We start from the raw sequence: 18,426 nt of genomic DNA, 5'->3' as shown, positions 1-18,426 counted from the left end.
AAATCAATGAACAAATGGCCATCGATTTTTGCTCTGCGTTTGCTGAGGGACAAAATTTTGAGCTGGCTTTTCGTCGTTTCAGACAAATAATGACACAAGCTCAGATTTACAATTGCCAATTTGGCTAATCAACGCATACACGATACGTTTTGCAACAGTACGCATGAGGTCACACGACGGTCTGTCGTGGCATCGTCGTTTGGTCAAAACCCGGTTTTGGTTTTGGTATCCTGGTTTTTCTCTTTTTGAATACTTTTGCTTGGTATTTTGAAAGTAATGTTCTTTGTACCACAGTGAAGGAAGGAGTATGATGTGATTATCAACCAAAAATGTTCAAAAAAACCAACAGAGTTGGTCTTTATCTGCGAAGTTTCTGTGGAAGCTGTAAAGCTTTCCTTAGTAGCCATATGGCTGTGCTTGGGTGAATGCTAATGAGTAATTCATCCCTTATTACAAATATACTCCACCTTATATTCCTCTAAAACAGGGGTTCTCAAACTTTTTTGTCTCAAAGAACTCCAACAGCCTTTAAAATGTGCCACCCTCCACCCTTGCGCTTCGTGTCGGTGCTCACACAGGCGAAGCATACAATCAGTCGATGTTGCTTGTGAATGAACCCTTCATGCTTTTTTACTGCTTCGTTCACTTTTGTAAGCATTAGTTTGCTCTGTAAGCAATCAGTTTTTTTATTAAATGTCCCCATCTCACTCATGCTAAGACCTCTAAAGCGAAAATGAAAAAAACTAGTCACAGCACAAACACTCCATCGAATTCATGCACTCAATCGGCTGGGTAGCATACAGATTCCGTGATGGCTAGCTCATTGACTATCTGCCGCGGCGGCAGCCATGTGGTATTGATGTTTTGCCCATTTTCGCAAATACTAGAAACTTTCAGCCCGGCGCATACCACCACCACTTACCGAGTTCTGCACGACACTCAGGCTGCCCTGAGGGCATCAAATGACCACATACTCATCAGCTGCACACACATCTGCCACATTAGGAATGCGCACGGGTGTCATGCAGTACGTGGTAAGTGGTAGAGGTGGCAGTATGTGCTATGCTAAATGTCTTGACTGACTTTTTGGCACAAATGAACTCGCCGCTAGCAAAACTTCACCCCAGCGCCACCGACACCGTCGAAACGCCCACAAAACTCCCCATGCGGATGACGCTTAAGAACTTCAGCGAACACACGTGTGCATTTTTCTTTGTCTTGGCTTATCTCGGCAGTGTGCTGCGGTGCGCGCATGTGCGGCACCAGTGACCACCAAGGAACACAAGTGTAAATGTGGGTGGATAATGACGAGTGCACTTTATTGCAAAACGATATCTGGTGTAATTCTCCAGCTGCCAATGCATTGCCTTACCCTGTTGGCGCGACAAATGCGATAATTTAGCATTTGAAAGTCGAGAAAGTTGAAATTTTAGCAGACCAGATATTGTGTCTGGTCCGCACGCGTCTGCAAGAACTAGTGTAAAGGCAGAACCGGCCAGTATGGGGTGCTCGCTGAGCCCACAAAAGAAGCATGCGGAACTCCTGGGTGCCACAGAAACCAGTTTGGGAACCCCTGCCCTAAAACACTGGATCCAGGTGATTCTTTTATTCTTGAAGAATTTTTTTTTTAAACCATGGGAGATATGTCAATGCAATCTATGCAGGTAAACTGCACAACAAGGCGAACATTATGCATGAGATAGAGCTCAATTAACAGACAAATAATTAACTAAACTTAACTAATAAACAATTTTTGGTTTTAGGGCAAAAGATTATATTGTCATGAAGTGGTGACTGCACTCCGGAGAGCAGAAAGGCTGCGAAAATGATGTCTAAACAAAACTCTTTATTTGAGCTGACTTCAGTCCCCAATGGACTGAATCACTCGACGGCGGCGTAGCAACAAGTGTGCTCGGCGGCCGTCGAACAGAATGCCCACCGCTGCCGGCCGTACTCAATTTAAAGCTGATAGCGAACTTTTGCGATAAAGCACGCAAAGTTACTAAAACATTCCGGAAAGTAGAATCAGCTCTGCCTGGCTGCGATCAATCGAGATTGTTTGCGTCTTGCATCGCAAACAAAGCGATAAAGTGGCGTGGCGGCAGATTAGAAGAAGGAACAAACACTGCAAAGATTCGCAGCATTACTCCCCTCTCAAAGAAGCATCGACACGATGCATTAAAACAAATAATGCGACTAGCAACAGATAAAATGGATCGTGCAAAAATAAACACACAGTATGAAAATGCAGCGCCCTTTAGTGCGCATAATAGGGCTTCAGGCGGACGACATGGACAACTTCTGGTCGTACGCGGCGTCACTGGGATGCAGTAATTGCGTCAGGGATGACTTCATAATCCAGTTCACCCAGCCGACGAAGAGCCTTGTACAGGCCGAAATAGCGGCGCAAAAGCTTTTCACTCAATCCATGGCGGAGAATGGGTGTCCAAACCCAGACTTGGTATCCTGGCTTGTATTCTGCATTGCGTTTTTGTAGGCTGTAGTGTCTGGCGTCGGTTCGCTGCTGGTCTTTGATCCTTAATCGGGCAAGTCTTCAAGCTTCTTCTGCGCGTTGAAGGTAGGCGGCGATGTCGACGTTCTCTTCTTCGGTAACGTTAAGCAGCGTGGCGTCTAGTATGGTCGTTGCCTCCCTGCCATGGACGAGCCTAAAAGGCGTCATCTGGGTGTCCTGTACTGCGGTGTTGTAGGTGAAGACGACGTAAGGCAGGATGGCGTCCCAGGTCTTGTGTTTGGCATCGACATACATGGCGAGCATATCGGCGATGGTTTTGTTCAGGCGCTCGGTCAGTCCGTTGGTCTGTGGATGGTATGCAGTTGTCCTCCGGTGGCTGGTTTGGCTGTAACACGGGATGGCTTGCGTTAGTTCCACCGTGAATGCTGTTCCTCTGTCTATGATGAGCACATCGGGGGCAGCGTGTCGCAGAAGAATGCACGCCACGAAAAATTTGGCGACTTCTGCTGCTGTTCCGTTGGGTAGGGCTTTTGCCTCGGTGTAGCAGGTGAGGTAGTCGGCCGTTATGATGATCTACTTATTTCCAGATGTTGACTTTGGGAAAGGACCAAGCAAGTCCATGCCAATCTGCTGAAAGGGCCTTGAGGGGGGGTTCAGTGGGGTTCAGAAATTCTGCTGGTCGGGCGGGAGGGGTCTTTCGTCACTGACACTCTCGGCAGGTTTTCACATAATGTGCGGCATCGGGAGACAGTCGGGGCTAGTAATACTTGTCTTGAATGCAGCGGAGGGTACGAGTAAACCAGAGATGTCCAGCTGTCGGCTCATCGTGTGAAGCGTGTAGAACTTCTTTGCAGAGACAAGCAGGTACAACAAGGAGGTAGGCTGTTTTGTTCGCTGCGAAGTTCTTCTTTGTGAGGACATCTTTTTGTGCATAGAAAGAAGACAGTCCTTGCTTGAATGAGGCGGGGGGTGAAGAAACTTTGCCTTCCAAGGGCTCGATCAGGCGTTTTAGGTCGGGGTCCGAGCGTTGCTGCTGTGCAAAAGAGCTGGGGCTGATGGATACCAGGAAAGCGTCCTCATCGTCGTCTGGCGGCGGTGCATCTACAGGGGCTCGTGAGAGGCAATCACGCCAGAGTGTTTGCGTCCGGACTTGTAAACGACGGTGACATCAAACTCCTGGGGGAGCAGACTCCATCGAGCGAGGCAGCCAGAGGGGTCCTTCAAATTGGCAAGCCAACACAGCGCATGGTGACCGCTGACTACCTTGAATAGTCGTCCGTACAGGTAGGGGCAGAATTTCGATTTAGCCCAGATGATGGCAAGACACTCCTTCTCAGTCGTCGAATAGTTAGCCTCGGCCTTGGAAAGGGAACGGCTAGCGTATATGATGACTTTCTCCAGCCCGTCGATTCTTTGAACGAGGACGGCGCTTAGGCCCACACTGCTTGCCTCGGTATGAACTTCAGTATCGGCGGTTTCATCAAAATGCGCGAGGATCGGTCGGGACTGTAAACGACGCTGAAGTTCTTTGAAGGCTTCTGCTTACGGGGCTTCCCATTTAAATGGCACGTCTGCCTTCGTCAGTTTTGTCAGAGGCCCGGCGATGCGCAAAAAGTTTTTCACAAATCGTCGGTAATATGCGCACAGTCCGAGGAATCTGCGCACTGCTTTTTTATCGGCCGGCGGTGGAAACTGATCAATAGCAGTTGTTTTCTGCAGGTCTGGGTGTACTCCTTCCTTACTAACGATGTGGCCTACAAACAGCAGCTCTTCATAGGCAAAGTGGCACTTCTCTGCTATCAAGGTTAGGCCAGACGACTTGATGGCGTCTAGTACTGTTCGAAGTCTTTTGACATGCTCTTTGAAGTTTGAGGCGAAGAAAACGACGTCATCTAAATATACCAGACAAACTTGCCACTTCAGGCCTGCCAGTACCGTATCCATTACTCGCTCAAACATCGCTGGTACAGAACAGAGACCAAATGGCATCACCTTGAACTCGAAGAGCCCATCCGGAGTGATGAATGCTGTCTTCTCGTGATCTCTTTCATCGACCTCGATTTGCTAGTAGCCGCTTTTGAGGTCCATCGATGAGAAATACTTGGCGTTGCAGAACCGGTCCAGTGTGTCATCGATGCAGGGGAGGGGTAGACGTCCTTCTTTGTTATGTTGTTCAGGCGATGGTAATCAACACAGAGCGCAGTCTTTTTTTCTCACTAGAACAACTGGTGCCACCCATGGGCTGTTTGATGGCTGGATGACGTCGTCGTGAAGCATTTCATCGAATTGATGCCAGAAAGCTTGTCGTTCTCGGGGCGACAAACAGTAGGGGCTATGACGGAGAGGTCGGGCGTGTTGGTCGGTTATAATGCGATGCTTGGCATTCGCCGTTTGTCGGACCTTCGGCGATGATGAAAAACACTCACTGTAGCTTCGAAGCAGATTGCGGATCTGGTCTTTTCTGTTCTGGGGCAGGGCTGGGTTGATGTCGAAAGTGGGCGAGTTCTCTTGGTCAGGTGAACCTTCCACAGAGGGGTCAGAGAGGGCGAAGGAGTCTTGTACGTCGGATATTTCGTCGAAGAAAGCAATCGTCGTTCCTCTGTTAATGTGCCGGTATTCTTCGCTGAAGTTAGCAGTACTTCGGCCTGGCCATTGCAGAAATGTGCGATGCCTGTTTCAATACTGATTCCTTGATCTAGGAGCAACTGCATGTTCCCCTCGATGATTACTTCAGCGTTAATGGCTTTCGTGGTGCCTACGGTCACAATAACGCTTGAACTGGGTAAGACACTCACTTCATCCTCCAGGAGGACACTCAGGGCAACATGATTTTTCCACGTGAGTTTCATCGAAGGGATGGCCTCGTCCGTCGAAAGCGTGATCAGCTTGGATCGCAGGTCGATGATCACCTGATGCTCCTTAAGGAAATCTATGCCCAAGATCACTTCGCAGGAGCATTGCGGTAGCACAACAAAGGACGCAGGATAGGTATGTCCTTTGACAGTCACTCGCGCTGTGCATCGTCCTAATGGCGTAATGAGGTGGCCCCCTACGGTTCGAACTTGTGGGCCGTCCCAAGCGGTCATGACTTTCCTCAGCTGCGCAGCGAATGTTCCATTCATCACTGAGTAATCGGCTCCTGTGTCGACTACAGCAGTAACTTTCCGGCCGTCAATAGTCACTTCTAAGTCTGATGTCCTGGCTCTTGCATTCCAATTCGCCCTCGGCGTCAGGCCACGGCTTCGTCGTGTATGCGAATCGCAGGTGGGGTGTGTTATCGAAGCCTTTCTATGTGGTGGTGTCGTTTTGAAAGCAGTTTGCATCGTGGTCGGGGTTGTCGTTTTGTGCGGCGTCGGTGCAGCGAGTGTAGCGTCTTCATGTGGTGTAGCGGGTGCAGTGTCTTCATGGGGCGCAGTCGGTGGAGGATCTTCGGCGTTTCGCTCGCGAGCAACCTCACCTCCAGAGGTTGCTGTCTTTAGTTTCCCCTACAGAGGCTGGGAGACATTCCTCGTACCGCGGCTGCGTCGTGGCGAAGCAAAGCGTGAGGCTGACGACGATGGTGAGCGCGAAAGGCGGTTCAGGGTGTACTCCTCTCGACGCAGGTACTCGTCAATTTCCTGCAGACGTTGGCCGAAGAGTGGTCATGGGGCGTCAGTGGCAAATCCTCGAAGAATATGGCCGGCCTCACCGCAATGGAAGCACAACGGCCGGTTGTCGGAAGTCCTCCAGGCGTCGCATTTCCTGGGGCTTGAGCGTCGCTCATAGGCTGTGCGGGCGGGAGCAGGAAGGTGGTGTTTAGGAACAAGTGGTTCATGTCGGAGAGGACGTAGGGGTTGTCGTTGGGGCTGAGGAGTGCGTACTGCAGCGGCGTAGGTCATGGCCTGGGGTTCTGTGGACGTCGGGGTGCCAAGTGCCTGTTGCACTTCTTCCCGTACCACGTCCATGAGAGTCGCTGCTTGCGGCTGTGGGGAGGATGGCAGTAATCGGTACAGCTCCTCGCGGACAATTTCGCAGATCACTTCCTGCAAGTTGTCGCTGGTGGTGGTCGTCGTGTCCGGACACATTGTACAGACAAAGGAAGGGCGGCTGTACTGCCGCGCCCGGACGTCGAGGGTCTTTTCGACCTTTCAGGCTTCTTGTATGAATTCGTTGACTGTTTCTGGCGGCTGGCGGACGAGGCTGCCAAAGAGTTGTGCCTTTACACCGCACACTAAAAACTGAACTTTCGTTTCCTTGGTCATCCCGGGGTCGGCGCAGCGAAAGAGGCACTTCATTTCTTCCACGTAACCGCGGACGGGCTCATTCGGAACCTGAATCCTGGACTCAAGGAGTCGTTCAGCTCTTTCTTTCCTCACGACACTATTGAATACCTTCAAGAGTTCCTTCCTGAATAGCTCCCATGTCGTTAGGGAAGACTTGTGGTTTTCATACCACGTGCATGCTGAGCCCTCCAGTGCGAAAAAGACGTGCCAGAGTTTCGTCGCATCATACCAAATGTTGAATGATGCCACGCGCTCATATTGGTCCAACCATTCTTCGGGTCTTCGCCAAGGGATTCATTGAAACATGGAAGGCTACCCGGAACATGAAAGGCTACCCCGCACCTCTACCAGATGCCACGAAGTGGTGACTGCACTCCGGAGAGCAGAAAGGCTGCGAAAATGGTGTCTAAACAAAACTCTTTTGGGCTGACTTGCGCCCACAATGGACTGAATCACTCAACGGCGGCGTAGCAATAAGCGTGCTCGGCGGTTGTCGAACAGAATGCCCGCCGCTGCCGGCTGTGCTCAATTTAAAGCTGATAGCGAACTTTCGAGATAAAGCGTGCAAAGTTACTAAAACATTCCGGAACAACGTAGAATCAGCTCTGCCTAACTGCGATCAATCGAGATAAATCTAGTCGCGTCTTGCGTCGCAAACAAAGCGATAAAGTGGCATGGCGGCAGATATGAACAAGGAACAAACACTGCAAAGGTTCGCGGCAATATTGCAAAATTGAAGGCTGTCAGTATCGAAGATGAGCCCAGTTCTATTAATTTTCTGACCCGGCACCGTGGTTCAAAACATTAACACCTCTTTTTGGGCTAGTTGGTGCATACTTGAATTAGAGAAAAACTACTGCCAAACCATGCAAGCCACAAGAGAAGAATGAAGACGAGACACAAGCGCTAACTCTTTCTCGCGCTTGTGTCTCGTCTTCGTTCTTCTCTTGTGGTTTGCATGGTTTGGCGCTAGTTTTTCTCTGATTCAAGGTTCAAAATATGCCAAGTGCTTCATCTAAGATGTTTTGCAATTTTTAAAAATAGGCTTTTTGAGTAAGAAGAGCGCTTTTTTCGGCATAGCATTGTCAGCACTGTAGCTCATCAGAATACAGCTAAGATGAGCTAACTAGTAGGCTGGTTCACTCATACGGAAGAGTTAACTTTTTAACTGTTAATGTTTACTGCCTTTATCACTGAGAGGCATGTAGCCTATCATAAGTAATATCCATATCAGTTTTTAGAATTTCGAAAACTCAGTAGACATTGGCGCTGTGGCCCAAAGAATTTTGGCTATTTCCTATTTCAACAAGCTACATGCATTGGAGGGGTTGCTTTGCCTGCAAGCTTTACAAAAGCGCATGTATTTTGACACATGTACTTTGGTACAATGGAGGCGGTATCAAAGCTTGCCCAAATAATGTGGAAAAACTACAAATGAGGCAAATAACATCAGTAACATGAATACCCTTTTCAAAACAACCAGAGTAGAGCAAAACTGGCCCAAATAACAAACTAACCAAGGCGCTTCCACTGATGTTCCTGGCTGGCTCCTCGGGTCTTCTTCGACCTTTAAACTAAAGCCATAGAATAAGGTAGCATTCTCAGAGTCACTGCTACCTAGACTGTCTACAAAATCAACCATGGATGCAGCTGAATCATGAGACCTGGTGCATTTCAGTGCGCATGCCACCCTGGCAAAAGCAGCATTCTCAACCTCTATGCTCCACTGTTTGCACAAGTTGTTCAAAAACTGTTGCCACATGGCAAAAAGGCAAATGAAATAGAAGATGTTGCAGTTTTCTAGCTTCAAGGCAGATAATGCAACATCAGGGTTATCTGCGCTTCAACGCTGGATTCAAGGAATAGCAAGCAAATGGTGAAGTACTTTTTTGACTTGGCAGAAGTGCTAGGCCAGCAAGCATGGGAAGCTTCCCTTTGCAATTTACCGAGGGGGAGAAAAAAGGCCCGGGAAGAGTCTGATGTGGTAAATCTAACTGGGAGCAGCATACCAGCAAAACTTCTTGTGACTTTGAGCAAGGGACCGAAGTACGCTGTTCAGTTTACCGCAACGTCACTCCAACTCTTAGGTATGTCCCATGCAATAGCCAACAAAGCCGACAAGGAAGAAAGAGATACATGCAAATTGGAGGCGCAAAAGTGCATAGAAAGAGAAGTCACTACTACATGTCCTCACTTGAACCCGGGAAGAGTTGTGAAATTCCTTCGAGAAAACGACTTGAAGCTGCTGATGGCAGATAAAACAGGACAGTTTACTGTCATTGATGCAGGACTGTACAAAGCGAAAGCAACAGAAGCGATACTGAAGAACTTCAAGAGAGAAGAGAACCTGGACGAAAGAAGACGAAAAGCCATTCGAAGGGAAGCATTTCAGCTTTGTGAGTGCATGGGCTTAGAAAAACTAGCAAATGGCATAAAGCAATGCAAGACATTGTGTTTGAATGTCTTCTTCTCAGTAAAGACGCATAAGCAGGGCAATCCGCTCAGGACAATAGTGGAAGATAGAGGTACGTGGCAAAAAATATTGTCGAGCTTCCTGCAGAAGAACCTGAACAAACTGTCCATAAAAGACCCTTTTCTAGTCAAGAATTCAGACGAGGTGATCGTGTTTCTGCAAGAGGAGCCTAAGGTATCTTGCTTGCCGACAGATGTAAAGGACTTATTCTACAATGTTCCACAGAAACATGTACTTGATGTGGTGGAAGAAGCAATGGCTGAATATGGTGAAGTGAAATTTATGAATGAAAGCGGTGTTAGCACCTTAAATTTTGTGGCTCTCATAGCGAAGTACTTGTCTTCTCTGTTCTTCGAGTTCGGTATGCGCCCTGTCTGTATGTGTCGTTCTTGTCTGTGTAAACCTTGAGTAGTGCAATAACAATGTCGAAGAATGCAAAATGTTCAAAAATAGTGCGGAGGCACCTGAAACAGCTGTTTGCATCTATAATTAGCGGGCTATCAGTTAAGCAAGTGCACAGAATTGAACATGTGTCACTAAACTACAAGACAGGTCACCCACACATTAGTCGGTTTTAGTATAGCGTACGCAATAAAATAGCGTATGTAGAATGCACATGCACAGAACGCTAAAGGAAGTTTAGCCTTTAGCGTACGCACGCGATTTTCTTAAAATAGCATATTGTCTTTGCGGGGCTTACGGAAGCAACATGGCAGCACCCTGCTTGCCCGCTTCAGTTCTAAAATACCTTGTCATTGAGTTATTCGGCGCTCAACTGACTGTAAATGGTTGCATTCACTTCCGCTTTTTGTTACCTCACTCGAACACTATGTTATATGTGATAAGTTGTGGGTAATTTTGAGATAGCAGTCTATTTTCAAAAGCCTAACAACAGACTGTTTCCACTGTCGTCATGGCAACGGCCGTTTGTGTAATTTTTGTATGGCTATTTTCTCAGAAGTTTCGGTTTCACACACGTCTGAGGACCATGGCCGCCAGCTACGTGCGTTCTTCAGTGGCAGACGACATATAGCTCCTGTGCGAGGTTCGCGAATGCAACCCATTCGAGACCCCCGCTCAAGTGGGCCGAAATTGCAAGAACTCTCAGCCAGTATTCGGCGAAGGCGTTCACAGTTCACGCTGTACGCGAACGAGCTGAGCTGCTGCTGAGCCAGTATGCGGCCAACGATCGTGTGACCCTGCGCAAGTAAATTATTTCGATTGCATGAAAAGATAGTCGAAAAGTGTAGAGCGCAAAGTTTCAAAGCGTTCTCTTGGTTGACATGCAGGTCTGGAACTGAAGAGCAGTACAGCGAAAGGGAACAGTTTTTTTTTCTGACGCATGGTGGCGCTAGGTACTTAGCCAAACGTGGCTGAACCTGGGTGTTGTTTGTGCACCAAGCGCCTGTTGCGGAACGGTCCGCAAATGCTCATCTAAAAGCGTCGTTCGCGCTTTGAATTTAGCACGCGCAACCGTCTTGCGTGTTGCGTACGCAAAAAACGCAAACACTATACTAAATCTGTCTATTACTACTGATGTGTTCTGCGACTTAAGTAAAAAGGAAAGGTGACCCACCTTGACAAGAATCCCCAAGTGGTTGCCGGTGGATGGTTACTGCATTGGACACTGCCACTTTTTCAGCTACAGTTTTTTTGGCATTGTCAACTTTTGCTGCTACAGAACCAGAGGCTTTAGGTGAAGGCATTGGTGGTGGCAGTGGAGGTGGAGCAGGGATGGTGCTGGGCCCCTCATGCATCTCCTCTCTTGTAGGAATACGAGCAGGGCTGGCAGGCACTTCATGGCAGTCAGCTGACTTGAAAGAGTAGCTCAACTTTGAAGCTGAAGGAGACTTTGTGAAGCCTTGGGCTTCCTGAAAGCAAAAGGCAAACCATACAATGTGCAACCACAATGCTAATTATTCCAACTTTTGTCAAAGACAAGGCATAAATTGACTGTAACATGAAGTGCAATTTGAATTAATAGTATAAAAAAAATATGGGTGCTGCAAGCAGACAGTGGCTGTGCTAATCTAGTGAATAGATTGGGAAGAAAGTAGAGCTGAGGCCCCTCTATCATTCCAAAAGTAATGCCATTATCTGATCTTGCTCCCAACCCACTCTCCAAGTGCTTCCTGTCACCCCAGCCTCCTCTGCTCCCCCAATCGCCGACTCCTGTCATTTGTGAGTGCGAATTTTTATTTTTTATTAGTGAAGGGAGTGGTTACTGTGCTTATTTACTATTTTTACCTCTGACACGCACTGGCTGCCATTCTCATGCCTTTGTAACTTGAATGCTTCCTGTGCAAGCGGATTGCGGCAGCAGACTAAGTGTTCAGCGAGAAAAACTACTAGAACTCAAATGAAACACCATCCTACTGTGTCACTGCGATAGAACTCTGTTCCACGCATTTGGAAAACTGCACACTCAGCACCCTGGCACTACACCAGTTCACACGAATAAAGTTTCCAGAATCATTGACACCAGATAATTCTTCAGTTCAAGAGGCACCACTTCACCATGAAACTTTCTAATAATTTCACATGCACACTACTCGCATTGTAGGGGGGACAGCTGTCTGTTGTTTTTTTTTTATTCCAAGCCCAGTTTTGTCAGCAAGCTCTTGCTTGTTGCCATATTCTAATCCTTTACACTGTATCCGAAAAAAAAAAAAACTGACTATATGTGCTAAGAAAACTGCCAGTGCACTGTTCAACCCCTTCTTGTCAATAACCATCCACGTTTGTAAAAAACACCTATCGCTCATGGGCACTGCAATCCCCGCACATCAGCTTCACACATCTGCAACATAGCCCAGTACAGAGGGGGCCCTGTTACTGGACATTGTTGATGCAAGACAGACTGTAAGAACCTTTCATATGCCGAACAATTAAATGACTTCTATCACAGACATGTAACAAGACCCATAATGTCCCTTTCAAACAGTGAACTCTTGAAACTCGGCTAATTTCACAACTATTCCTTTGCGTTTCAAGACACTTCTTATATGAGACACACGATCTCAATTACTAAACGGATGCTTCACTTCTTAAAAGACTACTCTTTCCTCTATTTTTCTGCAGAGTCCCAACGAGGCATTCTCAGGGCTTACTGAAGAAAGAAGTCATGCCTGAAAAATCGCTCCACGAGGCTCAAACAATGCTCCCCACACATTCCTCCCATAGCATGTCACCTGTTGTCTGGTACTGCGTGTCCAGACCTCTGTGGCTAGCACTTTCACAATGATGGTTAACTCTAAACAACGAAAACTACAGAACTACAATGGCAGCTCAAAAAAATTTTGCAGATTTAAATACGCACGTCCCACAAATGTGCCAAATATACATGTGTTTGGTCAATCTGATTGGAAGCAATTGAGCCTTTCATATGCATCATTTTTGTCAGTTTTGGTCTTTCTTAGAGTGCCGGTTCTAAATAACTATCCACTGAAGCCAAAAGCTGCTCTGAACGTACAGACATTAATATTTAATTTAAATTCTGCAGAATCAGCCTTCTTTTTGGTGCAGTAGTTTTTCCCTAACACATTCTGCAAGCAGGCAAATCGAACAAAAGTATTTTTTTATGCACTACAGTTACTGCCCACTCCACTTGTACCAACAATCATTGCTATTAACAACATACCGATGAAACGTAAATACATTTATCTTTCTAATGAGCTAAAACTTGTTTTTCTTTCACATGAGGGAGGACTACAGTGATCGCACAAACATTGAGAAAAATGGCCACTCACTACGTAAGTGTAGGACCCCTGCCTTAAGTGCCAGGATTTTGGACAAGAAGCAATGACAGCATTTTTTCTCTATTTTTTTTTCTTCTATAAGATACAGAAATGAACTGAAGTGCATGAAAAACTACCTGTGCTAATGCGCAAACATGATCCCAAACGGTGGTCAGGCGGTGTAGATAAGGTTTAGTCCCATCAAGCTAGAAGCAGTAAACCTGAACTAGTAATTATTCACCAGGCCTCCAAGAAAAGGCGCTTGCACCATCAGCTGCTATATAACAATGCATAAGCAGACATTAATTTAGCAAACTCGGCCACTACCATGAACAAACAGAGCTGTGGCTCAGGAAGGCACATGCAAGGAACATGCGAGAGCAAGCAGCATACCAAGCTTGCAATAACCTTAGGGTCCCAGTTGTTTTTCCTCTCAGAGGTCCTGAGAGAGCTGCCTGCGCCTGCCTCACGGCTGCCAGGCAGTTGTTTAGGCTTGCTCTCCACTTTTGCAGGACTCGATGGCTTCGACACGCACATGCTAGATGGAACTGCATCTGAAAGGCAAATGCCAGTCACTTAATGTGAATGATGTATGAATAAAATTAAGTACAGTAAAAACCTTGTTAATTTAAAGTCATTGAGACCGTGAAAAACATTCAAATTAACCAACCACAGCAAAAAAATAAACCCAGCTTAAAAAATTTTGTTGCGGGAATGTGATACCTTTACTAGAGAACTTTGCGAGCACGTAACCCGTGCTGACCAAGAAGAAAGTTGACTCCAAATATGAGCCAACGGATACCCCCCCCCCACGTGCTTCGTCCCGCCGCCGCCGCATTTCTGCAGTTGTAGTTTATTGCGGGATGGCATTGTGGCACGCTCGCAACTTAAAGCAACAAACGCGTAACGATGCAATCACAAGGCAACCTGAAGCCAATGGAGATCAAGACTAAAAAAAGAGGCTTTCACCCTGTCTCCATACTCGCGTGCAACCCGCCCGACTAGCAGCAAACTGAAGTGCAAATGGCCCTGTAGTTTAAGATTCCGGCACGACGGTGCACCCTGGAGATCTTTCGAATTGGAAGTTTGCCCTTGCGCTACCTACTGCTCGTCCGAGGAAGCGACCGACAGCGTGAACTAGCCGGGTAAACTGTGCCGAGAGTACAGGGGTTGGGCGCTTCACATACCGAACACCGGCACCACTAACCAGCATAGCTCTGCAGCGCAACCTCACAGCTCCAAGGGGCCATCACTTCATTGGCTTGCAGCGAAATCAGGATCGAACTTCTCGCACAGCACCTCAGACCTTCGAATTAACCGAGCTGGTGCACCGTCGCTTCAAGTTATCCAGTCAAATTTACATCAGAAATTATGGGATCGCAGAAATTCTTTGAATTATATGGGATTTCGAATTATCAGAGTTCGAATTATCGAGGTTTAACTGTAGTATAAATTAAAAAAATAATCGCAAATAGTTAATAAAGTACAGTTGTGTACTTAGTATAAATATAAAAAATAATATAAAACAGTTAATAAAAAACAGTTGTGCACTTAAATAACATTCACATTTGGTGTGGGAGCCTCGAGTACGATGGGCCACATGCAACATACAATGTGGAAAGTGGTTGGATGCATTATAGACAAATGGAATGAGAAAAACACAAAAAAGAAATAAAGAAATGGCTGACAGTTTAGCAGAGCTAAGCACAAAATGTGCAAAAGCAGTTTTCTGCAGATGGACACCACCATCACCCTGAAAGCGTGACTGAGGTGCCCACTGACCCAGGGAGCCATTTACGCGTGTATTCAACTTTTTCGTCGTCAATGCCAATTTACCCAATATATGCCAGTGGCCTATGCTCCACAACCACATTTCTGCAGCAATGTTGCCAACGCGTATTGCTCAAGTGCCATGCTTCTACCAAAACGTTGTCCAAGCCAACGTATGCAATGCACATTGCTCTGTCATTACCACCACATAGCTCAAAGCGTGAACAAGTATTAGTCGATGAAGACGACGATGTGCAGTGCATAGCGCGAGGGTGTGCTGTAGTTTGACAGGAGACGTGTTCAGCTGCAACGATAGCCTAGTGCATTCGCACAGCCAGCAAAGCTGAGCTGTTCACCCTGCCGCGGGCTCAAATCCAAGTCAGAGATATTTATTTCATTTATTTTTAATTACTTATTTCACTTGGCACAAACCCACAAGCACCGCAAGTATACAAACATCGCAAGACCTTGCTTGGGGTTTACCCGTCAGAATAGTGCTTTTGCACTGATAATAACTGAAGGAAAAAAAATATTAATGGATCTATGATCACTTTTGAGATGTGATCATTAAACTTTTGAAGTGACAGTTTAGCACACAACTATTTAATCTCCCTAAATTAGAACTTCTAATTTTGTTTTTCAGGTTCTTTTTTTGTTCTCTATAGTATCTGCACACTTGAGATGGAGATAATTCAAGACTTTCGTGAACATCTCAACCCCTTTTGTGTTCTATAGGCTCACACTGTGAAAGTTAGGCTGAATCTTAATGTCATTAAGCCAACTTTCAAAATAAAATACATGCATATGAACATCCATGTTCCCAACTGAGTCATAACTTCCACAAGAATAACCAGCAAAATATACCACTGCATAAAATAAAAGTACTGTGTTTATTCAATAATATAAGTCAGTAACAAATATAGGTCAATCCATGAACTTAAGATATACTGAACAGGAAAAATGAGTAACTGTAGAAAACTGTTTTTGAATAGTGAGCCGTTTTTTCAGTGACAGTGCAGCATAAATTTACCATATTTATATAAATTCTAAACAAGAAGCCATAATACAACAAATGCAGTGCTTCCCCCCCCCCCCCCCCCCAAAAAAAAGTCCCCGAGTATTCATAAAGAATTTTATACATTAATTCTGATATGCCTGCATGTCACCATCATAAATTTTTACATGTAAAGTTAGGCACAATACACAAGTGAAAAGCGACCGTGCAGTCAGAATGTGCTGCACTTGGTAATATAGCTATAAGCTATTCCATCACGGATGGAAGAAGAAGTGAGTAAAGGGTGCTCTTATATGCTTGACAGAACTGTCTGACTGGTCTGCTCTATAAAAACCAATAACAGCAATAGACAATCCAAAACAAGTGATACAAAAACAGACTTATACCCCTGTCACACGGGCATTTCGAGGGCCCTCGAACCGATCGTCTATCGACTCAAAGGCGATCGAGCGCTGCCACACGGGCAGTTTCAATGGCGATCGAGTCAATAGCCTATCGAGTCAACGGAGTAGCGCAGAACTCCATCGAGATTTCGAGGGCCTTCGAGCGCTGCCCAAGGTTGCTAGCGTTGCTCCGAGCGGCGCCAAGCGCACTTTCGTACACGACACATTCATGGTGCAGAAACATGAACAAACATTATTCGCATAAAATTTAATGTAAGCAGCTTGTAAAATTATTTTTAAAATATATTAGAGTGGTTTTAAGTGCATTAAGCGCATTAATTTTGCGTTGCAGTCTTTGCGTTGCTTGCGTACTTAACGTTGACAACATGGCGGCACCCTGCCCGCCCGCTTCACAGCGATAACAGCTTCGTCGCTAATCCCTCAAAGCAATATCGTGTTCTAAGCTGTTGTATTCGCCTTCGATTTGCCCATTCTTACTCTCGCATAAAGTTTCAAGAGAAAAATAGCTCTTGTTTTTCAGATATCATGGCGATTTCCTCGGTCTTAAGCCTGACGAAGCAGCGCTCCGACGCAGTTGGACTGGCTTGGTTTTGGCTCGTCTTGTATTAGAATGGCTACAGCAGTGTCTGCATCTGTCCGTCGCGTGCGCCCAATTAAAAGGATTTTAAACGACATGCGCGTATGCGCGTATTTAAGCATTTCGTATACATTTATCAAATATTTTTGTTATTTTTGTAAAATCTAAAGTAGCGATTGTGGCGCCGCACAAGCGTAGAGTGAGACACGAGAACCATTTCAATGGCCATTGAGATTTGCCGTGTAGCAGCGGCGAGTTCGATGGCGATTGAGAATCTCGAAGACCCTCGACTCGAGGGTGATTGAAACTGGCCGTGTGACAGGGGTATAACAACAATGACCCAAATACAGCACCCAGCAGAAAACAAGACCACTAGAGACTGATTATTGGTTTCACAAATACCACCTTTCTATGCTCTCATACAGTGCACATATAATATCACAATGCAAGATATGCAAGAAGGATAACTGTTCAGGAGCACTCATAGACATTTTCATTGAGTAATTTCTTCTATTAGGAGCCAGGTTCTTTGCAAGTTAGTTTCCAGACATTGCAATACAGCAAACAGCACTATAAGAGTGAAAAATTAGTCTTATTAGTGAAAGATATGTTGAAAAGTTTTTGTTTCATAAAAAAAGAGTATTAAGCAGTGTTTTTTATCACACATACTATACTCCTGTCATCTGCACTCTTCCTCTTAGGAAGGTATTTCATCATGTTATTTTCTCACTGATATTATTTTGAGAAAGTAAACATTATATTGCACAAAACAATGCAATGATGACAATAAAAATGTTAGGAAAGATTTGCAGGTATTATGGGACACAAGTCAAAAATGGCACAAAGAGCGAACCCAGCAGTCACCTTTCTTGCACACAGGCATCAATATCATTGGAGTTCTACAGCCTCTTACCTGGTTCAGGTGACACCTGTTGCCTTCTTCGGAGAGCTGCAAGGCCCCGGGGTGTTCTTGTGAACCCGTCATCAGCAGCCAGGGCTGCTTGCCTGAGGGCCTGCTGGCTTTCTTTACAGCCTGAATCTGGTGAAACATCACGCCTCCTTCTAAGTGCTGCCAGTCCTCTGGGCACTCCACTGCCTTCTGCAATAACGGCACGTCTAGGAGCTGCAACCCCCTCTAGATCATGCGAGTTCTTGGGACCTGAAAAATAAAATCTTGTGTAATGGCCACATGACAAGATGGCATGAGGTAAATAGGGTGAAAATCGTAGGAAGAGGTACAGCGCAAAAAGACAAGGCTAAAGGAGCGGACAGACACAGGCGCTGACTTACGACTGATGATTTTGTTGCTGTGATTGCGCAATAAATATGAGAAGCTAAGCACAATCAGCGTGTGGCATTGCATTTCTGATTGAGTACATCATCAAAACAGAAGTAAAGAGATAAAACCAGCACTAGTCACTCAGCTGCTAAGATAATCAATTTCTTTTTGAGTGAGTGCAAGAAAGAGATGGTTTGCTCATGCACTTTTCTTGCTTTTCATGAATCAGGAACGCTTCAACTATTTCCTGCGTGCGCTGTCTCTATGCCTGTACAAAACTGCTGTCGTACTGAAAGCTGGGGTGCATTTGCACTCAAGCCAATGTAAGGCAAGATTAGTTTTGGGGGGGGGGGGGGGGGGGGTGCCAAGGAGTGTTCATGTTCTCTTAAAAAGAAGCTGAAGCACTTTTCGAAAAAAATCAGTTCTCTCATTTTTT

General features: G+C 46.0%; 1 protein-coding gene across 2 annotated transcripts in view; it reads right to left on the bottom strand.

Moving 5' to 3' along the window:
- LOC144114855 (uncharacterized) overlaps positions 1-18,426 on the bottom strand; it is a 96,770-nt gene that overhangs the window by 54,760 nt on the left and 23,584 nt on the right. Inside the window, exons 5-7 of one of the 2 annotated variants that reach the window (XM_077648855.1) lie at positions 17,625-17,870; positions 13,339-13,499; positions 10,785-11,079 (exon numbers count right to left, since the gene is read on the bottom strand). In XM_077648855.1, coding sequence (XP_077504981.1) covers positions 10,785-11,079; positions 13,339-13,499; positions 17,625-17,870 — 702 coding nt within the window. The remainder of the gene's footprint in view (positions 1-10,784; positions 11,080-13,338; positions 13,500-17,624; positions 17,871-18,426) is intronic. The other variant, XM_077648856.1, reaches the window with a different exon arrangement.

Source organism: Amblyomma americanum, chromosome 1 (genome assembly GCF_052857255.1).
Source record: "Amblyomma americanum isolate KBUSLIRL-KWMA chromosome 1, ASM5285725v1, whole genome shotgun sequence".
NCBI classification, from domain to species: Eukaryota; Metazoa; Arthropoda; class Arachnida; order Ixodida; family Ixodidae; genus Amblyomma; species Amblyomma americanum.
Note: the sequence above shows the minus strand (reverse complement) of the source record. Positions and strands in the feature narration are given on the sequence as shown.